Source organism: Pteropus vampyrus, unplaced genomic scaffold (genome assembly GCF_000151845.1).
Source record: "Pteropus vampyrus isolate Shadow unplaced genomic scaffold, Pvam_2.0 Scaffold488, whole genome shotgun sequence".
Lineage (NCBI taxonomy): Eukaryota > Metazoa > Chordata > Mammalia > Chiroptera > Pteropodidae > Pteropus > Pteropus vampyrus.
The window spans coordinates 273,375-300,168 of record NW_011889269.1 but is presented as its reverse complement, the minus strand read 5'-3'; the positions used below and the strand labels follow the sequence as shown (position 1 = coordinate 300,168).

At 41.1% G+C, this 26,794-nt stretch overlaps 3 protein-coding genes and 1 pseudogene across 5 annotated transcripts in view; 2 read left to right on the top strand and 2 right to left on the bottom strand.

Annotated features, from left to right (window-relative positions):
• The first annotated feature begins 3,303 nt into the window (after nucleotides 1–3,303).
• Nucleotides 3,304–4,486, top strand: LOC105307303 (olfactory receptor 5AU1). The gene has a single exon (XM_011382749.2). It carries the CDS (start codon nucleotides 3,486–3,488, stop codon nucleotides 4,419–4,421), a length of 936 nt encoding a protein of 311 aa, XP_011381051.1. The 5' UTR covers nucleotides 3,304–3,485; the 3' UTR covers nucleotides 4,422–4,486.
• A 3,517-nt stretch (nucleotides 4,487–8,003) lies between these two features.
• LOC105307317 lies at nucleotides 8,004–9,373 on the bottom strand (annotated as a pseudogene).
• Nucleotides 9,374–20,864: 11,491 nt separating this feature from the next.
• The window catches only part of ZNF219 (zinc finger protein 219), a 14,436-nt gene continuing 8,506 nt past the window's right edge, over nucleotides 20,865–26,794 (top strand). The window contains exon 1 of one of the 3 annotated variants that reach the window (XM_011382739.2): nucleotides 20,865–21,020. The gene's annotated coding sequence lies outside the window, so the exon portion shown is untranslated. Of the gene's footprint in view, nucleotides 21,021–26,307; nucleotides 26,563–26,794 lie in introns of those variants that run through there. The other 2 variants (XM_023524712.1, XM_023524711.1) reach the window with 2 other exon arrangements.
• TMEM253 (transmembrane protein 253) lies at nucleotides 21,036–24,720 on the bottom strand. Its single transcript, XM_023524717.1, has 5 exons — nucleotides 24,144–24,720; nucleotides 23,654–23,764; nucleotides 23,504–23,560; nucleotides 23,062–23,172; nucleotides 21,036–22,932 (listed from the first exon to the last, which is right to left on the bottom strand). The coding sequence occupies exons 1-5, from the start codon at nucleotides 24,249–24,251 to the stop codon at nucleotides 22,750–22,752; spliced, it is 570 nt and encodes a 189-aa protein (XP_023380485.1). The 5' UTR covers nucleotides 24,252–24,720; the 3' UTR covers nucleotides 21,036–22,749.

Below are 26,794 nucleotides of genomic sequence, written 5' to 3'. Positions count from 1 at the left end.
GTGAACCCATTTCCTTCACTCCCAGTTTCCCATCACCTGATTCCTCAGGGGTAGAGACTCTTGGAGATGCTAATAACTTTGCAAACACATTAATGGGTCTACGAGGGGCCAATTATTCTTACTTCCTGAACTCTGTCTCCAATGTACCCATCATCCCCACCCCCAGCTGTGAGCTGATGGGCTGCCCAGGGGAAAAGATGACTCTGGGTGTCTCCTGCCGGGATGGGATCAGTTATGAGGACCACAGGGAGTGGGACTACCTCACACCTCTCACCATGTGAGAGGTAAAGTTAGTTGCAGGCTCTGATTCCAAGACTCAGTCCGTGGACCCAATGAGTCTAGCTTTGTCTTCACTGTTTTTCTACTGAAGGCTTGTGTTCTGAACCCCAGAGCAACAGCTCTACCATCAAGTAATGTGCCGCCCTAGAATTAAACGTTTTGGTTGAGAACATCTCAAGCAACTTTGAAGTAGGAAATTATCAAGTGTTTGATTATCATCAGGTAATACTCAGATTTCTGGAAATCGTTAACTACTGACACATATTCTGGAAGGAAGAAAATGTCCAGGACAACCATTCTACCTATAGACTGATTTTCCAGGGAATGCAGAATCCTAGCAAGTTGACAAAAGATATTTATATGCGGCTCAGGAAGATCTGTGTGCTCCTGCAGGTACCCTACGGTTTAGTGTTTCTCAAAGTGTGGTTCAGAGACCACCTGTTTCAGAATCACCTGATTTTGGGGACCTAGTTCTAGACTTATTTGAGTAAATTTTCTGAAGTTGGGACCTGGAATTTGCACATATAACAAGCTTCTTCAGTGGACCTTGGACAGGGCACCTTAATATTTAAAACCATTATTTGGGATCCCTGTTGCTCAAAGGGACACTAGTTACTTCCTCTGGCTGTCTGCTCTCCATATGCACCCCCACTCCATATCTCAGGGAGGAGATGAAGAGGCAGGTATAAATAAAGCCCCTTGCCTACTCTTCTCTCATCTATAGGCCCCAAGGAGCTACTCTTACTCCTAGACACTCCACTCCCCAATCCATTTTCATATGAGACTACCCTTAAGTTTTCTTCCAAGTTTGTATTCACAGGTACAAACTGCAGCCAACAGAAATAGTAGTTATTCCAGCATGTTTTGAAAAACTGTGAGAAATGTTAGTGTCTCTACAATTCCTTGCTTGACTAACTCTCTAATCCTGAATAATTTTGAATTTTGTACAGAATGGAGAATAGGGATGAGAGAGGAAAGGAGAGGAGAAGGGAAAGATTGGATTGAAAGCAAGTTATAAATCTGGAGGCTCTGATCAGCTATCCACTGTATTACCCACCACCCTATCCTATCTCATCTTCACCTCTTCACCTCATCTTCACTATCTTAAGCATTGGCCCCATTTCTTCTTTTCTCTGCTTCTGTCCATTCCTTTAATCAGAGAGATACTTGCAGACCCATTCATTGCCTACATTGAAACAGCCTGTTGAGGAAAGAAGATGTGAAACTGGATCTCAAGAAGTTCTACTCCACTCTTAACCGTTTCTCAACTTCCTTGAAGTTTCTGTAAGTTATTCCATACTGGGATTTTTATAGCCATTTCTCTGAAGTCCTTGTAATTTGCCTTGAAGCTGAGTTGGCTTTTGACACCATTGGGGCCAATTTGTAACCCAAATCTAGAGCTGTCCACATCCCTGCAATAATGGGGTTTATTATAAGCCAAGCAGCTGTCAGGTTACGAATAGCTGAATGGTACATCTCAGGGACAGCAAATAAATCACGAACTTATGCTCCGTGCGCTCTAAAAGGAGTTACCAATGCCCTGTGTTCCAATTTACACTCATGTTTATGTTACCTCTCTGGGCATTAGAAGGCTTTTTTCTTGCCATTCAGTGTTCTAGCAATGGCCACAGTGCCTTCATTACCTACTTGACAGCTAAATTTGGTTATCCATACGTACAATCTTCTCTTGACCTGGCAGTTTGCTGATTCTGGAAACTCTGCCAGTGGGATAAGCTAACACCTTTGTCTCTTCGATGTAGCTTTCTTCTCTGGAATCTACCTAACATTTTTCACAGCTGTGTGATTCATTTACTCTCATCAGGGCAAGAGGAAGGGGCTCACTTTTGCCCTTTTCCATTCTACCTCAGTCACATCTGCTGACTTCAAAGTCTTCACAACTGAGGGTCCTCACCAAAGAGCACAGTGTACTTCAGGGGTCCCCAAACCCCAGGGCTGCAGACCAGTACTGGTCAGTGGCCTGTTAGGAGCCCGGCCACACAGCAGGAGGTGCGGCTCCAGAACCCAGGGGTAATTCAGAAACTTGGGTGGCAGAGCATCAAACGGAACAGAGGGACGTGTGGTGCTTAGGTGATACAGCCATGACCTTGTTCATTTCCTGAAGAGGCATTTTTACAAATCCCCAGTCCAGGGGCAGGGCTATTTTTCCCCTCTGGCCCCAGTGGCCCTTGAGTCCAGAATGATTTCATTCATTGGAAATGACCAGTATTTTTGTGAAGAAACGGAGGGCTCTTGCACCTTGGCTGATGCTCTTGAGTGCAAGGTCTGTTTGCTCTTTACAGCCCTACTCCATCCCCATCTCTCCATATACCCAGCCTTGAACCTACAGTAGTGCTGGATTTGCGCCAAGTTCACAGAGCAATTTTATTGCTGAGACAACGAACTACCTTCAACTCCTCCAGAATATTCAGGATCCTTTGAAGGCCCATTTAGTCACTCTTGCTTAGTACATGTCTCTGTATTGTTTGATGATACATTGCTTCCAAATCTTGTTGTTGTTTCATTTTATTGATCATGTTTAGTCTATCTCTCCAACAAGAATAATCAAAGTTGATATTCTCTGAAATTTCTCAGTGTGCCAGGCTTTGTTCAAGTGCTTTAAATAGATTAACTCGTTAAATTTTTACAGTCTTTTGAGATAAATACTCTTATCCCTATTTTACAGATGAGAAAACTAAAAGTCAGAAAGATCAAGTACCATTCCCAAGGTTTCACAAGTTAGTGGTGAGATCCCATCTTGGAACCTTGACAGTCTGATATCAGAGCCTGTGTGCTTAAACACGTAATATACTGTCTCTAGAATATAAACTTTCTGAGGTCAGACACTCTTGAATTCCTGACGGGGAAGACACAGCTAAGCCTATGGAAGACTGTCAATATATATTTGGCAAGTAACTATTTCATTATTTAGAATCATTTAACATCCTCGAGAAACCAAATTGTATATGTTTCTTTATGTTTCTTTTATATTTTTCCATTGCTGCTCAAGTAATGCTTCCTAACTAACCAATCAGCCAAGTAGAGAAGACTTCTCTATGACAAGGTTCCATCCACAAAGCCAGACTTCCTCAGCCAGACCCATCTTCGGAAGGCTGTTCTCAGGGCAAAACTAAACCCCGTGAGAGCCCCCAGGTGTTTCACTTCATTTCCTGTTGCCCCTCTTTCCACACTCAGAGCACTGGAGAAATATGGAAGGGGCAAACCTGAGCCAAGGGACTGAATTTGAGCTCTTGGGCCTCACCAGCGAGCCTCAGCTCCAGATACTGCTTTTTGTGGTGTTCTTGGGCATGTACGCCATCATCCTGTTGGGGAATCTGATCATGTTCCTTCTGATCCACGTGAGTGTCACTCTGCACACACCCATGTACACCCTCCTGAAGAGCCTCTCCTTCTTGGATTTCTGCTACTCCTCCACGGTTGTCCCCCAGACACTGGTGAACTTATTAGCCAAGAGGAAGGTAATCTCTTATCTTGGCTGCATGGCCCAGATGTTCTTCTATGCAGGTTTTGCCACTAGTGAGTGCTATCTCATTGCTGCCATGGCCTATGACCGCTATGCTGCTATCTGTAACCCCCTGCTCTATGCTGTGACCATGTCTCCTAAGGTCTGTCTCTCTCTGATTGTGGTGTCCTACTGTGTAGGATTCCTCAATTCCCTTATCCACACAAGCTGTATCTTCAGTCTGAAATTCTGTGGTGCTCACGTAGTCACTCACTTCTTCTGTGATGGACCGCCTATCTTGTCTCTGTCTTGTGTGGACACCTCACTGTGTGAGATCCTACTCTTCATTTTTGCTGGTTTCAACCTTTCAAGCTGCACCCTCATCATCTTGATCTCCTATCTCTTAATTCTCGTCACCATACTGAGGATGAACTCAGCCCAGGGCCGGTTCAAGGCCTTTTCCACCTGTGCTTCCCACCTCACTGTCGTGTGCCTCTTCTATGGCACAACACTGTTTATGTACCTGCGGCCCAGGTCCAGCTACTCCCTGGCTCAAGACCGCAGGGTTGCTGTGATCTACACGGTGGCGATCCCAGTGCTGAACCCTCTTATCTACTCTTTGAGAAACAAGGATGTGAAGGAAGCTTTAAGAAAGGTTTGGGGCAGGAGAATAATGGAATGATCTTCTCAACTCAGTACCACATATCTTAGGAAGCCAAGGGAAATTTACCTTCTGTGGCGCTAACTTGAGCACATTCCCATGCTCGCCCGGTGAACAGGCATGCTCTCTGGTCTGCAGGCACCTCTGCACCAACCTGCCAACCTGCCATAGAAAGAGTTGATGGCATCGTGGAGACTAGAAAGAAGTGAGAAGGGAGTGTCTGCTTGTTATGTAATTGGACCCATTGGCAAGATTTAGTCATGCCTTTGTTCAGATGCTCATTTCTATCTCCATGTTTGTGAATATTTTGTTCTATTATTAGAAACTGACATTTATATTCTTTATAATAAAGTTCTCCCCTTAACTAAATTGAAAACCTCAACTGCTTGGGGAAATCTTCCCCATTCTTTACAATCTCTTCTTTGTAAAAACTGACTCGTTGGCTTAAAAAAAATTTCTTTGATTGTTTAATTATTTGAATGATACTATAAAAACAACTTCAAAAATTCACATGATGTTTTATTGTCTTTGTTGACTTTTTCCCTGGCCAAATAACCACTTGGTCACTTTCAAACTGGATAAACTTGGGCAAATACTTAACTTTTTCTGAGTCACAGATGTCTCATCTTTTAACTGGTGTGAGTTTTCAATTAAGTACTCAGTTAGATATTGTAGGTAAATTCCTCTGTATGTAGTAGTCATTTGTAAGTCATTCAAGCCTTTTCTTTTATTCCAGCACCCCCGAGTTCTCTCACAAAGTGAGAGAGAGGAGGACATATTCTACCTTTCCCAAAGACTTGCTGTTCCTGCTAGTGTTCTCTTCTTGGTAATTCGTAAGTTGAGATTGAATTAAATTAAACATTTTTAAGTAAGAAGAATCACATAGAGGGAACTCGATCAAGCATGATACTCCTGGACTCTCTATCCTCATTGGTAAACTTGAGGAAAATAAACCAGGCATGCTCGGCTAGTCCCCTCACAAGGAAAGACCTGCCCCAGCTCAGTGCATCCATGACTGGGTCAGCAAAGTCTGCCTAACTCTGGAGTTTGGTGTCATAAAGACCATTTTCCCACAAATACAATTCATATGCTCTAATCTAGCCTTTAATAGTAGCACAGTCGATATTTTTTTCTCTCCATCTGATTGTTTTGCCCTTTTCCTAAATTGTTCAGAATCAGGATGGAAAAGAATGGCGCTATATAGCAACACACCCACACAAAGATACCGATATTAAACTTAGTGCTGAATTTTAATGGAAATTTCTCCTTTTATTACAGAGTTTACTGTTAGCCTTTAATAATTAGTGTTATTCATATTTAAGTATAGTGATTTCTCTTTTGGTACTGATTAGAGATTATACTGATAAGGATGTGGACTCTAGAGCAATACTACCTTGATTCAAATCCTAGCTCTATTATTTCCTGTATGTGTGATGTTATGTAACCTCTCTGATTTTCAGTTTTCTCTTTTGTAGAATAGGGATAATATTAATGATAGCAATACAGTTGTTGCTAGGAGAATTAAGTAAGTTAAGGCAAGCAAAAACACTTAGAACAAATGCCTGGCACATAGCAAGCACTTAATAAACATTAGCTGTTATTATTGGAAATGGCTGCTGACTCTATCAAATGTCTTTTCAATAACTCTTGATATAATCATGTGATCTTCTTTATAATGTTCCCATGGTAAATTGAAGACATAGGTTTCCTAATGTTAAATGATTCTTGTTTCCTGGAATCCTATCTGGTCATGAAATGATTTTTCTTTTAATAGACCGTTGGATTTGATTTGTAAAGACTTTATTTAGAGCCTTGGCATCTATATTCAAAGATAAAATTGGCCTGTGATCTTTTTGTATTATTTTTATTGTGTTTTAATATTAAGGGTTTTATAGAATGTATTTAAGTTCTTTCTTCTTTTTCTATAGAGTAGAATAATTTAAATAAAATAGAAATATGTCCTTTTAAAATGCTATAAAGCCATCTGACACTGATATTTTTTTAAAAGGTAGCTCTTTAATTACCTTTCCAAGTTCTTGTATGATTTTTGGTTTCATTTTAGTTTTTTTCCCCTGCTTATTAAGTCAATTTAATCCTTTGTATTTTGCTTAAAATTATTTTCTCCCTCTAGATTTGCAAATTTATTGCCATGAGTCACACATAATACTCTCTTATAATTTTTGTATTTGTTCTCTAGGTCAGCACCATCTGCACTGGGACCCCTCTAGGCCTCTCCAAATAGTTCATTCCATTTTTAGGGCAATGTAAAAAAAAGTATCCTCTTGCGTAAAATGAGGGAGATAGATTAAGTGGTTTGTAAGGGTCTTCTGGACTCTAACATTTTATGAGATGAGCATTTGAAGAAAGGCAGTGTTGAGGAATGATTTAACACGTATGCTAAAGCGCTAGACTGCCTAGATTCCAGTCCCTGCTCTGTCACTCACTGGCCATGTAACTTTTTTTTACCTCTCTGTGCTATAGCTTTTTTTCATCTGTGAAATAGAGATAACAATAAAACCTTTCTCAGGTATGGAACTGTTGTGAAAATTAAATGACATAATATCTAAAACAGTACCTGACACACAGTAACTCTTTTGTATTAGCTACTTTTATTTCTTTTGTTTATATCTGTGGTTCTAATTGCCTTGTACATTCTTCATAATTTTGTTTTGTTTTCCTTAGTAATGCTTGACAGAGGACTTTATCATCTTTTTAAAATTTTCAAATTTGTGGGTTTTCTTATTTCTATAATGTATCAGTTTCCCATTTTAAAACATTTATAATTTTTTTAAACTTATGAATCGTTTATTTCTGAAGTTTTCCATTTAATGTTTTTAGACCATTGGTAACTGAAACTGCTGAAAGCCAAACCAGATAAGTGGGGGACTACTGTACTGAATCCATGCTAACTACTATTTAACTGTATTAACACCACACCAATGTAAAAATATTTTAAGACAAATTTAAAACACATGCGTTTAACTTTATTTATCATTGTTATCTAAAGCTTGATTTTATAAAACATAAAAGGACATTTTTAAGAGTTCTATGTTACAGGAATTTAAACAGTAGAAATATTGATAGCTTAGTAGGTTTGTTATATAAATTAAAATCAAATAATTGGAAATTTTTTCAATATGGAAATTATACAAATGAAATAAATGGCAAAAAGACTAACCAGCAGTACTTCATTATTTATGGATTATCATTTTCTGACCTAAACAAAGATTCTGAATATTTAGACTTCTTTTGCTGTGTTTTATATTTAAATGTTTCCCTACCTATATTCTGAGTCAAGCTACTGGACCAAATAGTCTGATTTAGGAAGGCATTTAGCTTTATAGTGAAAGTTTTTCAGTCTATAGCCACCACCTTCAAAGGAATTGACATTGCAGATCTTCCGATTCCTTTGTGAACAGTGTGCAATAAATTATGTCAATCCTATGGAAGCCAAACAGGTACCAAAAAATGGAACAGTTATGCACAGTTCAGTAAAGTATAATGTCGTTTTCCCCATCTAAAAATTAACCAACGAAATAAAACGTATCAATTATAGTTGACTTGGTTTCAGGAAAACCGCATTTGAGAATTACATTATTGTTCTCATCTCTTCGAGTCATTGACAGGGATTTTGTAGGCCACCATGTTATTTACTTTGTGGATTATAGTAGTGAATGAATGAAGATGGATTTCCTCAAAACTGGTAATGAACTGTGGTCTCAACTCTCCAATTTTTCAAGTGTAACCAAATCTTTGTATAAATCAGTAGATCAAATGAACAAGAAACTTACAACAGTGGCAGAAATATCACTGTGGTTGTGTTCTCTCTGATCACAGGAGGAAGGATTTCGTCTTGGATAGCATCTTGAGACTTCTCTCTGGGTGTACTTTCTCTTTGGCAGTCTTGTCACACTCAATATCAAACTGGAATCTCTCAAGGACCTCACCACTTTCAGTATTTGAGACGACTCCCTCCAGTTTTCTGAACTGAACAATTAATTGCATAAGCAATCTTTTAGTCGTTCCACCACATTATTTAGTTATTTTATGAACTCAGGATCAGTAGTTACAAGCAAGGTGAGTTCATGTTTCTGCACGTGAGTACCGGTTTCAGATGGTTATATGCCACACTGATAAAGAACGCTGTTGATGCCAAATGAGAAGAACTCAACAAGGATCTTGGCGTTCCCGCGCAGGTTGGTCCCTTGCTCCCGAGAGAGCTGTAGCGCCACGGCCAGGAACCAAACGGGAAGGGGCGCGCACCACTCAGTCGCGACGACAGCGGGAGCTCCAGAACAACTGCCTGCCACGGGTTTCGAAAGTAACCAGGCAGCACCAGTTTCTCATTTTATTAATTTCAGACTTTCTTTATTGATTCCTTCTTTCTCAAGTTGCTATTAAATACTGAAAATCTACAAAAGAATATTTTTAACGTATTTCTGTCTGTTATATATTTTAAAAAATATAACTTATTTTCTTTATTAGGTTTTTTAAGTTCCGTGAAAAACCTTCTTGGAATTTTGATTGGAATTATACTGAATGCATATATAAGTTTGGGAGAGTTCAAATCTTTATGATATGTCTGGGAAGCTGTTTCCACTTTTTCCTTCTAAAATCCTCATTCTCTCATCCTCAAAGTCCTTTTGGAACTTTGGCCAGCCTTTGTTGTCTGTCTTAGCCTAAGTGGTCACTTTGGAATTTGTATTATTATCTGAGTTGACAGAGGTGTTTTTTGTTTTTTGTTTTTTGTTTTTTTTTAAGGAAAATAAATGCTTAAAATAGTGCACTAAATTGGTTATGACTTTTGTCAACCTTTCCTTTTGGTTCTTGTAAAATTCCCTCATGCTCAGAGCCTATATAGAAAAATTTCATACTCAATGTGAGAATCCTAATGACAGTGTCTGTGGTATGGCTCTCGAGCAGACTCAAAACTTGCAATTGATTGGGAACACTCGCCTCACCTGGATGACCATTTCCACCTAATATACCTGGAAACTTGCCTCCAGGTTAGCTTCGACTTGGTATCTATTCTGCTTTCTGGAGTCACAGAGGTCTTTATACATGGCGATCACTTTCATTTCCCCAAGCGTTCTCTTTAGGCTAAACAACCATTAGATCAGTGTTTTTCAATGTGTGATTGTTGGATCTTTTGCTTCAGAATCAACTTAACACCTTTAAAAGAGAGAGAAAATTCCTGAGTCCCATCCCCTAAAAAATGAGTCTGTGTCTCTCAGGGTGAGGCCCCAGAATTTGCACTTTTAATTAGTTTACAAGGGGATTCCCTGGTATGTACACTTATGTTTTTGGACCATTGCACTAAACTCAAAGAGTCAAGGGACCATGTCACTCTTGTCCATCACTATAATCCTCACACTTGGAATGTAGAGTTTAATAATTCTTGAATGAATGAATGAATGAATGAACTCTGGAAATCAGTTTTGATTATTCCTTTAGAAATCATGTCCCTTTTATCTTAGGGCAGTAGTGCTCAAATCTTTTAGTTTCAGGATGCCAAGAAGTTGCCTTAGAAAATCCTAAAAAACATAAGACTATACAAATACATTTTCTATTACACAAGACCATATAAACACATCAGCCATTAAAGTGATGATATCATCATACTTCTTACAGCCTCTGGAAAACTCCTCTGTGTATTCATCAGAGAATGAGAATGAAAAAGGGGGGATAAATCTTATCATTATGAAAATAGTTTTGACCTTCCGAACTTCCTGAAAGGACTACCCTTTGTGAACCACCACTCAAGGGGCTGTTTTGGCCACAGAGGTGGCATGCCGTAGTGGTTAAGTGCATGAACTCTAGAGTAAGAGCTCCAGGATATGAACTGGCTCTTTCACCTACTAGCTGTGTGATATTAATGTGCGACATTACTTAACCTTCCTGTGCTTCATTTCCCTTATCTGTAGCACAGGGATAAGAGTGCCTGCTTTTTAGGAATGTGCGAGGGCTCCCTTTTCTCCATATCTTCTCCAACATTTGTTATTTCTTGTCTTATTGATAATAGCCATTCTAACAGGTGTGAGGTGGTATCTCATTGTGGTTTTGATTTGTATTTCCCTTATAATTATATGTCATATATCTGTTGGCCCTTTTTTATGAAAACAAGCCACATTTGCAGCCCATCTATCCTGCAGGCCATGGCCAGCTATAGTCAGAGGTCACAGGTTTGGACAACGGTTTTCTAATTCCTTCTCTGAATTTTTAAAAACTTCCCTGGCACTGTTTGTTACAATCTATTACAAAATCAACTTCTAGTCTGTACCTCTTAATATGATTTTGTTGCATCCTCATTTTCTTTTCTTTGCTTGCCTTTCCCTTTTTGAAATGTACTTCTCCCGTACAGTATATCTTTGACTCAGTTATCTATGCAAGAGATTTTTTTCTTTCTCTCAAAATATCCTCTTCCTCCTTCATTTTAATAGTTTCCAGATTCTCTCTCTCTCTCTTTTTTTTTTTATGAGGCACAGCTCTTTTGATTTATTAATTTGCTTTTTGCCATGGGTCTTATCCTTGTTATAATGCCCACACACTCCTACCTGTCTCCTTGCCTCCATCAGCCACCACCAGCACCCTACCTCCCAGTTTCTAGATTTTTCGATGTTATTTACTTTTAAAACTCTATCTTCCAATTTTTCCTCAACTAAAGATTTCATTTTACAAGTGAGAAGAGTTTTGGGCTCAATATAAGGAAAACCTTTAAAAAATATTTAAAACCCAGATTAGAAAGTTAATATGTAGTTAATATATAGAGAGAGGAATTTTGAAAAAATGTACTTTTTAAAAAATAAATAAAATTCAGCTATAATCACCCCACTGAAATATAATATGTTGGCATATATGCTTCTAGTAGGTTTTGTTTCCTTTGCAATAGATGTATTTTTACAATGAAACTGAGATCATTCAAATACACTGTTTTGGTTTAATAATATACAAATACATGATGAATAATCTTTTATTTCATTAAATATTGTTCTACAGCATGTTTTAAAAAAGACTCAAGTAATCCAGGATTATTGCAGTATAATTAGAACATTAGTCCTTAATGACCACCCATTGATAACCAGAATAATTTGATATGTATCCTTCTACACCTTTTTCTAAGCTTACGTTTCTAGAAAAGAAACAAAATCAAGTATACCTATTATTTTGTAATGTGCTTTTAAAAATTGTGATAAAATTCACATAATGTAAAATTCTAACCATGTTAACTATTTTAAAGTTTATAATTTGGTGACATTTAGTATGTTCACGATGGTGTGCAACCATCACCACACATTCTACAACATTTTCAGCATTGCAAAAGGAAACAGCATAGCCATTAAAGCAGTCACTCCCTATTCTTTCTTTCCCCTGGCCCCTGGTAACCACTAATATGCTTTCTGTTTCTATGGACTTGCCTATTCTGAATATTTCAGATAAATGGAATCATACAACATGTGGCCTTTTGTGTCTGGCTTCTTTCACCTAAGTGAAAGGGTTCATCCATGTTGAAGCATGGTAGAATAAGAAATATTCCATCGTATTGATATATACCATATTTTGTTTATCCATTCATTTGTTGATGGGCATTGGAGTTGCTTTCACCTTTTGGCAACTGTGAATTAGTGCTGCTACGAACATTAATTTGCAATTTTTTTGTTTGAACATCTATTTGTTATATACCTATGAATGAGAATGCTGGATCAGATGGTATTTCTATGTTTAGCCTATTGAGGAAACTCCAAGTTATTTTCCACAGTGGCATTTTACATTCCTTCCAGCAACACATGAGAGTTCCAATTTTTCCGCATCCTTGCAAACACTTATTATTTTCTGTTTGTTGTTGTTTTCATAGCTGTCCTAGTAGGTAATGGTATGTGGTATCTCATTGTGTTTTCAAATTGCATTTCCCTAATGACTAATGATGCTCAACATCATTTTCATGTACTTATTGGTCATTTGTAAATCTTCTTTGGGGAAATGTCAATTCAAGTGTTTTGCCCATTTTTAGTTGGATATAATGTGCTTTTTTTTACTTAGAAATATACCATGGACATCTTTTACTCTATCATTTTTAAGCCAGTGTAATGTAGTATGATATTTCATTTTCTAGGTTTATTATACTTTAAAAATCAGTTACATTACTGTTATTTAGACTGTTTGCACTTTTAAACTTTTTAAATTAATGCTGTAATAAACATTTTAATAGGTAACTCCTTACACATATCCAAGAGTATTCTTGAGAAAAATTCTTTGAAGCAGAATTGCTGAGCCAATTCTTAACTTGTTGATACAAATGATAAATTGCTTTCCATTATGGTTGTACCAATTTAAAGTTATATTAGAGGTATTGGAATGTTACTATTTCTTTGAATACTCATCAACCATGGGTTTTATGCATTAAAAAACATTAATAATGTGATTGGCACATAATGACATCTTTTCATTTTAAATTGCATTTACTTAATTACTATAAATATAAATAATCTGTCATAGGTTTATTAGCCATTTAAATTTCTTTCTTTCTGGCAAATTGGTTGTTTTATCTTTATCAATCTTTCCACCTTTTTTAAATATTAATACTAACAATCTTTTAGCTCTATATTGCTCTCTGTCATCCTTAACTTTTCATCTGAACTTTACCTTTATTTGTTGTGATTTTTTATGGATAGAAAGTTTTAATTTTTCAATGTAAAATAAAACTTTTTTTTTTTTTTACTTATACTTAGAAAGATCTCATCTGCCCCAGATTATATAAATATTTGCCTAATTTCTTCTCATATTTTTATGGTTTTGATTTTTTTCCATTTAAGTCTTTAATTATGGAGAATTAATTTTGGTGTTTGATGTATGTTAGAAGTTTAACTTAATTTATTTGCAAATAGTTATATAGTTGTTCCAACATCATTTATAGAAAAAAAAAATCAACATATGCAATGGAATATTACTCAGCCATAAAAAAGAATGAAATCTTGCCATTTGTGACAAGATGGATGGACCTGCAAGGTATTATGCTAAGTGAAATAAGTCAAACTGAGAAAAGCAAATACTGTATAATCTTATTTATATGTGAAATCTAAAGAACAAAATAAACAAACAAAACAGAAACAGACTCAGATACAGAGAACAAACTTATGGTTGCCGGATGGGAAGGGGTTTGGGGAGCTGGGTGAAATATTTGAAGAAATTATGAAGTATAAATTGGTAGTTACAAAATAGTTAAGGGGACATAAGGTACAGCATAGAATACAGCAAATAATATTGTAATGATTATGCATAGTGCCAGATAGGTACTAGATTTATCAGGGAGGTTACTTCATAAGTTATCTAAATGTCTTACCACTATGCTATACACCTGAAACTAATATAAAATAATATTAAATGTCAACCACAATTGAAAAAAATAGTCACAAGGATATAAAGTACAGTATAGGGAATATAGTCAATAATATTATAATAACTGTATATAGTGTCAAATGGGTGTATTGGACTTATGCAGGCGATCACTTTGTAAGTTATAAAAAAGTCTAATCACTATGTTGTACACCTCGAACGAATATAATTTTGTATGTCAACTGTAATTTAAAAATAAAAAAAAATTTAAAGAAAAACATCAGTTAACAATTAACTGACTAATAAGAAATAATGCCGTTAAAATATTTTAAATCTTTTATATATTCAAGCTTTTTTTTTTGACTCTTTATTCTGCTCCATTCATCTGTCTATTCTGATGCCAATACCACAGTTTTAATTTTTTATCTTTATAATATATATCAATAGCTGATAGATCAAGTCTCACCTTATTACTCTTCTTGTTAGAGGCTCTTTCTTTTTTTTCCTTCCTTCCTTCCTTCCTTCCTTCCTTCCTTCCTTCCTTCCTTCCTTCCTTCCTTCCTTCCTTCCTTCCTTCCTTCCTTCCTTCCTTCCTTCTTTCCTCCCTTCCTCCCTCCCCCTCTCTCCCTTTCTCCATCCCTCCCTTACTCTTTCTCCCTCTCTCTCTCTTTTTTGTTATCATTTTTTTTTTCCCTTCCAGATGCACTTTAGAATAACTACCGAGAAGGTAAAAAACATAAAGTGGCTGCAGAAATTGAGAGTTGCTAATAGCAGTATTACAGTGCAGCCTTTAGGATCTAATTGCAGTTAGAGATCATGAATTTGTTGTGGCATCAGTTGCCATGTTTGAGTGATTTTTCTCACTCAGTGGCATTTTTCTCAGTGGCACCAATATTGTTAACATTTGAGCAGAGAGGAGTGACTATTAGAATGTTGCACTGGAGTTTCTATGTTGAGTAGAATGACTTCTAAAGGCTCCTTCTGACTTAGCCTATTCATTCATTCAGTAAACATTTACTGAATGTCTCCTGTATGCCATCTACTTGGCCAGGTCTGGGGTTATAAAGATGTATAAAACCCAGTTCTTGTTTCAAAGGTGGACACACAAATAATCATTTCAATTGTAGGAAGGGAAAATAACTTGCAAATTGACAAAAGCCAAATTAACAGGACAAAAGTCATACAAATTTTATTTGGTGTTAATATTTTAATTTTTATGTGCAGAGAGCACCTTCATAGAAAAGAAATGAAAACCCAAAGAGGTGATTAGATGCATACCATTTTAATAAAAGGGTGAGAAATTGTGAAGAAGTGACGAGACAAGGAAAAGGGGTTTGGGTTTCTAGGGGCGTTAAATAGTGGGAAAGTAATTATATAGGGGAAATTCATGGAAGATAGGGATTGTTTGTGCAGAACCATCAGAGTACTGACTTTCTGTCTGCAGTGATAACGATTGCTTTTCTTCTCTCTGCTATGGAAGAGGAGAAGCGGAAGGCCTCAGGAAAGCTTCCTAACGTAGGTGAGTACTGAGCTGAGTCTGAAAGGATCAGTAGCAGAGAGCAACACTAAAGGCCAGTATGGGGCTAGCACTAGACACCAGCACCTGAATTAGGCATGGAAGTAAGAAATGTATATACCAAAGTGAAATGTTTGGACTCAGCTATTTTGATATATGCCTTTGACTTCCCACTACTGTGCGTAACAAACAGCCCTGACCCCCATCCAGCCCATCGTTGAGTCAGTGCTGTCATTATCATTATCCTTGGGCTAATCAAAAAGAAAAAAAAAAAAAAAGGAGAGGGTGCAACTCAAAGATGGGATGGAAGTGTTTATCATACATATTCATTAATAATTTTAAAAAAATTAAAGGCTGCATGCCAATGCCACCTTCCTCAGATTGCTGTCACTGAAGAGTGACGTGCAAGGGAGTAGATGTGGGAAATGACACTGGAAAGGCAGACAGGAGCCAATCACAGGGGTCATCGCACCATTTTAAAAAGCTTGGACTTGATCTTATAGGTGATGGGGACGACCGAAGGGCTTTTAAGCAGGGAAGCCAGTGGTCACATTTATGTGACTAATATGGAAAATGTGTCTGAGGAAGAGAAGCCTAGAGGCATATAAACTATTTAGGAATCTTTTTCTGTGGTCTGTGAGAGGTGATGATTAGGAGAAGAGGACTGACGAAGAGCAGGAGGACTATCTATAGAATGTGGTGAGTGTTCGGATTATAGGAAATGGGAGAGAGGAACTGGCATTCAGCTTGTATGACCAAATGATAGAAGATAGACAATTCAGAAGGGGGAGTAAGGGGCAGACACGAGGGAAGGATGGCAGATTTGGGATGTGTAATATGGTTCTTGTAGATCTTTTAGGTCTCTTTTAAAATACAAGAGAAATTAGACATTAAGTTCTTGAAATCTTTATCACATCTCTCTAAGGCACTGGTTTTCAAGGAGTGGAGCTATCTAGCCTCACAGGAGACATTTAGCAATGTCTGGAGATTTTTGGTTATCACAGCTGGGGAGAGGCTGGCTGTGCTGCTGGTATCTAGTGGTTAAAGGCCAAGGGTTGGGAAAGCCTTCTACAATCAAGAATTATCAGGTGCATACAAAGAATGAACTTGCAATTGCCAGATGGGAGGGGGATTGGGGATCTGGGTGAAAAAGGTGAAGGGATAAAGTACAAATTAGTAGTTACAAAATAGTCCCGGGGACGTGAAGTACAGCATAGGGAATACAGTCAATAATATTGTAATAACTATGTAGAGTGCCAGGTGGGTACTAAACTAACCGCGGGTGGGGGGGATCACTTTGTAAATTATATAAATATCTAATTCCTACACAGTACATCTGAAACTAATATAAAATAATATCGAATGTCGACTCTAATTGAAAAATTAAAATTCAAAAAAGAATGATCTGGCCCAAATGTCAATCATGTCACAGTTGATAAACTCTGTTCTAGTGACTAGAGGAATAGAAATTAAAGATCATCTATTTCAACCATTCAAGCTGATATTTGAATACTTGCTTCAATAACCTATCAGTGCAGAAGTGCACTGCAGGAAACACCTAACATATTCCGAGGTTCAGAGCCCAACTTCAAAGCAGCTCATCTTTGAAAAGGTGTTCAGTTTCTTCTCTTTTTGGTCTAAAATTGGCCTCTCTATAACAAGTAACCATTGGACCCAGCTTTACTTATTAGGTTCACAAAAAACAGTTTCTCTTCATCATAACTATTTTTGAGATTTATAAAGATATCAATCCTCTTTCTTCTGTACCTTGACTGTGAGTTCTCTCGCTTTACCTAAAGCATAAGAGTGGGTGCACCGCATTTTCTTTTTTTAAAAAAATAAATAATTAATTATTTTTATGGTGACATTGGTTAACGAAATCTAATAAGTTTCGGCTATACACACACTACATTTTCTTTATGCATAAAGGGAACACATAATTATAAAGAAGCAAAACAAATTAAATTATACTTTGGGACCTGGAACTTGGGGTAAAACATTTTAAACAAGAATTTAAATTTTCATTTACCAAGTTTACAAAGGCAAGGTAAAATAGACAAAAATCAATGAAGACAACTGATTAACTCTGGATAGGACATAGGAAAACTTTCTGATGAGGAAAATAAACCAAAGATTCAGACGATAAGTAGAATCGAGAATAATATAAAACAATATAAATAAAACAAAGCAGAAAAAAACATAGGCAAAGAAGGAGAAACAAAAGAAATAGAAGATAATTCACATTAAGTAAATGGCATCTGAATTTTAAAGAGGAGCAACACACAGCTGCTTAGTAAAGCCTGTCCTGGCCTGATGCCCTAGGAAATTAAACAAGGAGGCCTTTCCCCCGGAATTTTTATACCGGGGAAAGCAGGTTAAAACACCAAAGGCAGCGGTTTCCACTTCCCTTCTCCCTCCTCTCCCCTCCCCTCCCGTTCCTTTCCTCCTGCTCCTCTCCCCTCACCCCCCCCCTCATTCTTCCTCCTCTTCCGGGGTTAGGGGTAATGGTAGAGTCAGGGCTCTCCATAAACAAATGGAAAGTGTACAGGCAGGGTTAACAGGAGAGACAGTCCTACAAATTTGCTTTAGTCATTGAAAAAAATTTTAACACATTATAATAATAATAATAAAAAAAAAAGCATTAAGTAAGAGTTTTCCTGCCCTCTTCTCTAGTGCTGAGTCATTGCTCAGTCACCTGCAGCCCAGCTCAGCACAGTGTCCCAGATTCCCTCTACTCTGGAGAGGGACCTCTGATAACTTAAGTGCACTGATCCTGTCATATTTATAGGAAACATTGTCTCCCAGTGACCTCGATGCCGCTGTTCTGCTCAAGCCATCAAATATCAAACTTGAGGCAGCAACACTGGGCAAGCCAAAATGAAAGGCGTGAACATAAAGTAATACAAAATGGGCCTAGACAAAAAAAAAAATGAACTCCAGAAACCCGACGGGACAATCTTCTCTTCTCATTGAGACTAAGAACATCCTAGTCCCAGGTGGTGAATGGTGAGAGGATACGGAGCATTCATCAGGCCGAGCAGGCGAGGTCAGCTCGGATTACTCCTGGGTAGATGAGTTTACTGATTTCGGTGGCTCATGTCCAGCATTGCGTAACAGACACTGAGGCCCAAGGCTGTCAGGATGACCCGGAAGGGCCCTGCGTCTCCCGCCTGCTCGCGACATACAGGTTCCACGCCTGGTCGCGTGAGCTGCTGCCCTGGTGGACTTATTGCAAGGGAGGGATTTGGGGAGCCTTTCGCAGCGTGCAGAGATTCTTTCTCCAACTAAGCCACTGCCACACGCCATAACCTTGCGGAAAGCTCTTTGTGAGACCGCCACTGGGGCAGCCGAGAGGCCACGAGATGGCAGCAGAGGACACAGCCCAGGGCACAAAACCTGAACCATCTGCAAAAACAGATATTTCATTTGGGAAATATCATTGGTTATCTATAGTCATGAATTCAAGGCCAGAATAAATGACTGAATATCAAAGAAATGAAGATAAAATTCAACATGGAGAATTTCCCAGTCACCACAGAAATCGGCTGCATACGAAGCCACATATGAATCAGACATTTCTCCATGCTTGAAGCGAGGAATTGGGGTCAAGGCCTTTACCTGACGTCATTAGGAACCTGTTGACAGTCACTTCTTTCTGTAAAGTTCCAATGGGCAGCAATTTAAGTAAAATATGAGTGACTTCCACAAAGGCTGCCAAATTGATGAAGGGGCAGATAAAGTGGTTGCTGGGAAGCATTGCAGCAAAGCAGAAGGCTTTCAAAGAGCAGCCAGGGACTCTGGCACTAGGCAGTGTGGAGGGGGCAATAATGAGGATCACAGGACAAGTCTCAGTCTTCCCTTGCAGCTGGTAGAGGATAATGCACAGGAAAGGGGCATTAGTAGCACTGGGACTAAATCTCGGATCTGACTTCTCATCTAATGCTCTTTTCCTTACATATCTGCCCCTCCTGCAGTTCTTACTACCAAAAGTCTCCAGACATTGCCAAATAACTGCTAGGATATGGTGGGGGGAGGGGGGGACTTCTCGTCGAGTGAACTTGAGAACCAAAGCCATAAAGGGATCTGATTAAAAAGTTTTAAGAACATAATGTTCAACCTCTTCAGGATTTGAATTTCAAAAGAGGCCTTAAAGGCCTACAAATCGGCCATCATTGCACATCTAAAACCTGCATTCCTACCATATGTTTGTATAACAGACTATAATTGAAGGACTATAATCTGAATCTTATCCTCAATTAAAAAGATTAGTTATTAACATTTTAATATCAGGAGATTTCACATTTAAAAGTCAGAACTTCTTTTATAGGAAAATTGTAACTATGGCAATACCAGGCCCATAGTCCCATATGACAATAATTGGATGGAGTTGAAGGGGGGTAAAGTTGTTAAATAGAATGTGTGCTCTCTAGTTTGCCACAGTCCCCACCAATCTTTATTACTTCATACCCCATCTGGTTCACTCATTTACACTATTCTTCATCCGAAAGGCAATTTATTTTCAACCTCTGAAGTGCTTCAGTTTTAAATTATTTTTCCATGTGTAATATTCTTTTAGTCTTGATATTCCAGTAAGGTAGAAATGATAAATACTATGATTATTATCTCCATGTAAGCAAAATGTAGTTCAGAGAGGTTTGACTTGCTCCACCTTATACAACAAAACCAGAATCTAGATTTCCTGACTCTCAGTTCTATTATTTTTTGGGGAAAAGTTTCTATTAAGAACTTCATTTAGTGGTTCATGGAACAAAACCAAAGTAGATATGGGAATGACTGCTAGAACAGATGAGTTCCAACTGCTAAACCGTTCAAGAATCACTGCAAATGATTAACTCTTCTTTTAGTATTTCTGCTTCCTTTCTCCTTCCACGCATATGAAAAGACTGCCCTTCTCGCTATCTCGAAGTTGGGTGTGGCTATATGACTTGCTTTGGCCAATGAAGTATGAGTGGAAATGATATGTGTCCCTTTGAGGCAGAAGCATTTAAAAGCCCATGAAGAATTCATCATTTTTGGGGGGGTGGGGAGGTGTGACTCTGAGCCTCGGGTGACATAGTAGGATCTCAAAATGGAGCTGCTTCTGCTTGAGTACCTGAATAACACAGTGAGCAGAGCTCCCTTCTAGACAGCTCTAGACACGTAGAGAGATTAACCTTTGTGGTTTTACGCCATTGAGATTTTGACATTTACTACAGCATAACCTAGCCTACCTTGACTAATACAAGGTTCATTTGCATGATCATTGAACTTCTTTAAGAACTAGAATGCAATGCCTAGACTTCTGATCATACCACTACGAGCTGCTGCTATATCCGGAAGACAGAGTGAATTGTTGAGTTTTACCCTTAGCTTCCTTATTCACCACCACCTTCTGATATGGAAATCATTTTGAGTACTTCACACATGAGCTCTCCCTTATTCTGGCAGTTAGATTGGGAGGAGGAGAAAGGGGGAGGCAGCTCTTGTTTTCTCCATCCCAGAACCTAATCCCAGAACTGCCCCCACCCCCTAGTACTCACACAACCTTGTCATAGGGCGACTATTACCACTCCCAAGGTGTCACGAACAGAAAGGAGTTGCCGCTGGCACCACTGCAATGTTAGGGCAAGGCAGCTAGGCTGCGCTCTTTCCTCACTGGTGTCTGGGCTTGGCTAAGCCAGAAGCAGCATTCTCTAAGGGAAAGAAGCCTTCTCAAGTGGGAACAAAAATGAGTGTGAGGCGCACACCCATCCTGGGCACTATGTGAATTTGGGGTGAGTTCTTTTAGTACTCCAGCTCTAGTCAATTTCTAGTTTCTCTAGCGGCTAGTAGGCTGCCCGGCTTAGTACTACTGGGCCTCCCAGTTTTCTTGGGCTTTTCTCAAGCTCACCTGAGCTTCTCATCTTTGCACACTTGTAAAGGTCATAAACGGTGGGGGTTGAGCGCAACCAGTTTCAGCAACCCGACCGCCGCCGGGATCAAAGGTCGGCGGGGCTGCCGAGAGGCTGAGCCTGCGCAGTCCTGTTCCCGTTTTGGAAAGAAGGGGTGGCGGCAACGCGGGCTGGTTACACCCGCGTGCTCGCAAGAGGCGGGAAACTCTTAGGTTGGGTCGCCGCGTCCCTCCCTCTTCCTGCCCCGTCCACCCGTCTGCCCAGCGAGCCGGTCCTCCTCAGGCGCCCAGGCCCTGGGGGAGGGGGACGAGAAGAGCGCTGGGCTTCTGACTCATCATCTCCAACCCCTTTCTCGCGCGCGCTCCAAGTCTCAGGACTTTGGACCTGGGCACTGTGGGAGGGGGCGCGGCGACAGCATCTGGGGAATCCCAGCTCTACCCAGGGCCAGCCTTCAGCCCCTGCCTATCTCCGAAGCTGGCAGAAAGAGGGGTGTGGACCCACAGTCAGCTCTTAGTTGTCGCGGTTGGGGTGGCGGAGCCCCAGCGCAGGATAACCCGCCCGGCTCCTCCCTGAACGTGAGGCCAGTGGTCGCGTCCGAGTAAACTCGGCTAGGCTCCGACTTCCAGCGCCTCGCGTCACTCAGCAGATGCACAGCACCCCCACCGCGGAGAAAAGGCTCTTTATTTCCCAGCAGGCCGCGAGGTAGTGGGGCATCCTGGGACTTGTAGTCTCTGCTAGAGTAGAAAGGAAACGGATCTGAGGGAGAAAAACTAAAGCACCTATGAATTGATTTCAGCGAGTGGGCGAGCACGGGAACAGGGCTTGGAGTGAATGGGATTGTGAAAGGTGGAAAGAGTATAAATAGTGAGATGAGGCAGTTGTTAAGCTGTATAGGGAGTCCGTGGGGGAGGAGGGTAAGGATGGAAGAGAGGAAGTGGGTATAGATGAAAGTTGGCTTAAAGATGTCCTGCAGGTGGGCAGCTTTTCAGGGCAGTGGAGTGAGGAAAGACTCTGGTCTATGTATACTTTCCGCTGGAAGAGACAGGGGCCTAGTTTGGACGAGAACTGAAAGCATTCCACTGGACTTCATGTAGGTCTCAAAGGGACTCCATCTGGCTTCTGAGTTCAGTGGCGTGGGGTGCTGGAGGGTCTGGAGAACGCTCCCACAGGGTAGGAGAGCAGCCACCTGCCTGCTTCCCTTGCCAGCTCACTCATTTGTTCCGTTTGCTCTGCTTGGCCTCTTGGGACCATTCTCCAAATCAGGAATTTCCAACTCAGAGAGACCCTGAAAACCAGACAGAGATGTGAGGAGAGTAAACTATAGGGGTGAGAAAGGAATCCCAGACAGAAGCACCTTCCTCCTCCTTCTCTCTCGTTTTTTCTCGTGTTCTCATAGCCATTCCAATATTTAGGCAGCTTCCTAATGTTCCCCCACATTTCTAGCCCTGACTCTTTAGATATCCAATTCCCTCTTACCCACCACTAGGGGAGAATTATCTAAAGCCAGAAAACCAATCACTTTCAGTCTAGGACCCCTTCTTTTCCTCCCTGCCCCATTGTTTTCCCTTAAGTGCCATTGAACAAGATAGCCAGTGAAAAAATGAGCTGCTAACTAGCTGCTCCATACTTTCTTTTCTGCCCTCAGTACCTCCTGCAGCTCCTGGTAGTGCAGACTCTGGCTCTTGCAGCATCCTGGCTTCCTCTGGCTCAGCAGGAATAGGGAGTATGCTGAGACCAATACTTCCCCTAGGGCGAAGGCTTCAGTGCTGAGCTCCAGCACCAGCAAGCTGTCCAACTGCAGGTAGACAGGGCTGAGGATGCTGCAAGGGACCCAGCAATTGCTGATTGCCTGTTTGCCCCTGCCCTTTCCCCTCTCCATCTCCTCTTAACTCTTCATCCTCCCACCTTCTTTATTAACCCATACCTGGGAGGGGACAGTTGGGGCAGGCCCCAAGGCTGTCTTCATTACCTCCACCACCACCACGATGAAGCCAAAGATCAGATTGAAGGTGTTGAATATCATCATGGCCCGCACCTGCCAGTGAGCCAGCTCAGCCTTGCCCAGCCTAGGCAACTCATTGCAACCCCAAGCCCCACTTGCACCTAGCCCAAAACAAAATTCAGCTCTTATTCCTCCACCTCCCAACAGGGCCATCAGCCCTCTAACCTTTTTGCTTTCCCTCCTCTGTCCTTTAGGCCAGTTAGGGGAAATGAGCTGATAAGATTAGTTAACATTTAGAGAGCCACTTCCTGGGCTGAGGGGTGTGTGTGTGTGTGTGTGTGTGTGTGTGTGTGTGTGTGTGTGTGTGTGTGTGTGTGTGTGTTGGGGGGTGGCAGAGTAGTATTGCATTATCTTCCCCTTTCACCTTCCAGAGACGGGGCGCTCTGCGTAGCTCAAGGGTAACAGTCCCAGCGAGGAGACCCTGAATGGTGAGAAAGGCAAGTGCTGAGCTCTAGCCTCATTAGTGAAGGGCCCCCAGGACCTTCCTTCTACCCTCCCTTGTGGTGGGTCTTACCAATGCTCCAGGTCCAAGCGGGAGTGCTGTGGCCATGTGACAAGAAGAGTTAAGGCAAGCAACTGAGACAGCAGAAGGTACCACAGCCACTGCCAGCCATAGCTGGCTCACCTGGAGGCCAGATGCAGGGTGTTTGAAGGGGAACTATCCGGAATTCCCTCCTTCCAATCCCTGTTTCTTCTAGAGATCAGCAATTGCAGGAATGCATGGTGGTGGAAAGCAGTCAATCAGGGAAGTGGAGGAAGGGTGGTAATTAATTTGTTCTACCTCATCTTGTAGTTTACTTACGTACCTATGTGTTTTCCCCACATGATGGAAGCCACTTGGAGATTACGGGTCCTGCCTTGTTTATCCTATGCATTCTCCACCCGCCTCCCACTCAGAACCTAGCAGTTTCAAACACATGGTAGGTGCTCACAAAGCGTGGATGGAATTGAATTGGGGTACAAGTAAACATGCTGAAGCTTAGGGTGGGGCATCCTGGCCTCACCGCCAGCACCAAGAGATGCCCACTCTGCCTGTGCCTTGCCCAGTACTGTAGCTTTTCCAGACGAAGGCTGGATCTCTCTGGCTCTCGCCGACCAGCTCTGTCCTCCATGGCTCCCTTGACCACTGAAGCTCAGTGCTTTCCTGGGAAAAATGTATTATGGCACCTATCTGGAGGCAAGACATGCAGAAACATCTCTTTCAGCTTCCTCTCTGTCTGCTTCTAATATCCAGGGAATTGAGGCTCAGGGCCTCTCACCTACCTAGTCTGAAGCAGCTACTCCGAAGGGATGGGATTCAGCTTGGCCTGGAGCTCCTGGCGGGGCCTGTAGCTCAGAGGAGACAACAAACTTGTCCTGGCAGAGACAGGTTGTCAGGCCTGGGGTGTGGTGGGGCGAAGGTCTCTATGAGAGCCTAAGGATCCAGGAAGTGACCCTGAGTAGACATCAGCTTCAGTTGACTCCACAAGACACCCAGCCCTGCTTTGCTTTGTTCCCATTTCCTGTTGCCCTCATCTCTGCCCATCCTGGGTTCCTCTACTGATCACTCAGCCATGGACACTACCACCCTGGGCCCCAGTTTCCCCCCATTTTCATATAATCTTTCTCTCTCTTTTTTTTTTTTTTTTTGATTTCCTCAAATTACTTGCTGTTCCCTAGGGAAATTGCACATTACTGTCTAGATTGGTCCCGTCATTACTGCTTGTAGCTTTGTCCCAAGACCTGCCAAGGTTTAATTCCCCTGGCTTCCTGTCTTTCACTCTCTGGATGGTTTCTCCTCTCCTTTTTTTCTTGAAGAATTTGGTCTGGATGGGACATTGACTAAGTGGATGGGGCCCCCTGTTTATAGTGGGGATTGTTTTTGACTCAGCGATAATAAACTGCAGCTAGACATGTACAGAAGATAGTCCCCAATTGATCAGTCTTGGGAAGGACGGAATTGAAACGATCTTTTTGAGAGAGACAAGTTGCCTTGCAGCCAGGCCAACCTGGACTAAAATCTCAGCTCTTCCACTTTCCTAGCTGTGTGACCTTGTATACATTATTTTACCTAGTTGAACCTCAGTTTGTTCAAACTGAGTGATCAAACACAGTGTGTGTGTGTGTGTGTGTGTGTGTGTGTGTGAGAGAGAATTATATGAGTGTGAAGAGTTGTTGATGCATGGTGGGTGCTTAGTAACCATTAGTGGTGCTGATGAGGTCATACTTTTGTGCCCGACGCCCATATACTAAAGGGCTTATTCGGAAACTAAGCTGGGGACGTTTATTTCTACAGTAAGAAGCAGAAACAGCTGGGCTCAAATATATACTCTAGAGATCAAAATAGGAAAGGTCCATCTTGGTGCAGAGCCTGAGGTCTGGAGGCAACCAGACCTATGTTCAAATTCCAGATCTATCTGGATGACCTTGTGCAAGTTGCTTAATCTATTTCCTTACCTGTAAAGGGACATTAATAATAGCACAGGGTTGCCTTGAGTACCAAAAGAGAAAATGCAGATGAATCAGCTCAGCCCAGCACCTGGCACATAGTGCTCAATAAATGTTAGTGGCTATTATTATTATTGATGATAAGAAGGGGACTGAGCCAGGAGACCCCTGGGAGTTAGTACCAGGAGATAGAGTCCTGAGAAGCAAGTGGCCTTTTTTGTAAGCCACTTCTGCCCTGCTCAGTGCTGGGCCAACACACATTGGAGCATTGTGCCCTCTTCTTTCCTGGGGAGTGGGAAAGAACAAAGTGTCACATTTAAAGGGACCTGAATTGTTGTGCATCTAACTCCCTCCTCCATCTCCATGTGTATTAATTTTATTTAGTGGCGATGGCCTAACAGAATGTGAGACATTGGGCTTGCATTTAGGATTCCTGAGCTGGCAGGCTAGTGGAAAGAGACTCGTTAGTCTCATTTGCCTTCCCTGTAAATGCAGACTAATTATATTTCAGATTGTTATTGTAAGGATTATATACTATTAAGTATGTGAACAGGCATCCAGTAAATATTGATTAAATCTGAGTATCCTACTTACAAATTTGTAGCCACTGTTTAGATTACAATCTCGAGGGAGGGTACTACATTCCCTCGCCTCATCTTTTCATCCCCCACAGCGCCGAGCATAGTGCCTGGTACTCAGTAAGCACTCAGTAAATATTTGTTGTATGAAGAGCCATTTAAGTGACTTAAGAAATGGAAAACAGAATTCGAGAGGAAGGCGCAGGAATTGTTTATCAGGAACAGAAAGGACCGAAGAGTAACTTTAATAATGTTTCTTATACGGCAGACATTTACTATCTCTATAATCGCCCCTCCTCCTCCCCAAAAAGAGAGACAGAAATTGTAAGGGAGAGGCTTTGAGATAAAACCCCAGGAAGAACTTCCCCAGTCTGTGCATGTTGAGGCAGAAAGAGCGGCAGAGCCAACTCCTTCCCTGGTATGTCCGGGTTTAGGGTGGGAGGGGCAGAGCTGCTTGGAGGCTGGGGGAAGGACGAGATGACCTTTCAAAATCTCTTCCAGTCCCCAGTAGGAATCGTCTGTGCGCCCCACCCCCCTCCTTCCCTCCCACCCTCCGACAGCGCCCCCCGTCTCCAAACTACCCGCACCCCGCCCCTGGCGGCCGCCTCTCGCGGCTCCCGGGGTCCCCAGCTCCCTGTCCCCGGAGCCAG

What these genes read in the sequence shown, in the direction of transcription:
- LOC105307303 (XM_011382749.2), top strand. Translation starts at nt 3,486, where the DNA reads ATGGAAGGGGCAAACCTGAGCCAAGGGACTGAATTTGAGCTCTTGGGC.
- TMEM253 (XM_023524717.1), bottom strand. Translation starts at nt 24,251, where the DNA reads ATGGAGGACAGAGCTGGTCGGCGAGAGCCAGAGAGATCCAGCCTTCGT. An exon ending in CGCTTGGACCTGGAGCATTG is followed by an intron (nt 23,561 to 23,653) that starts GTAAGACCCACC and finishes CTCACCATTCAG; the next exon opens with GGTCTCCTCGCTGGGACTGT. An exon ending in GAGCGCCCCGTCTCTGGAAG is followed by an intron (nt 23,173 to 23,503) that starts GTGAAAGGGGAA and finishes GCTCACTGGCAG; the next exon opens with GTGCGGGCCATGATGATATT.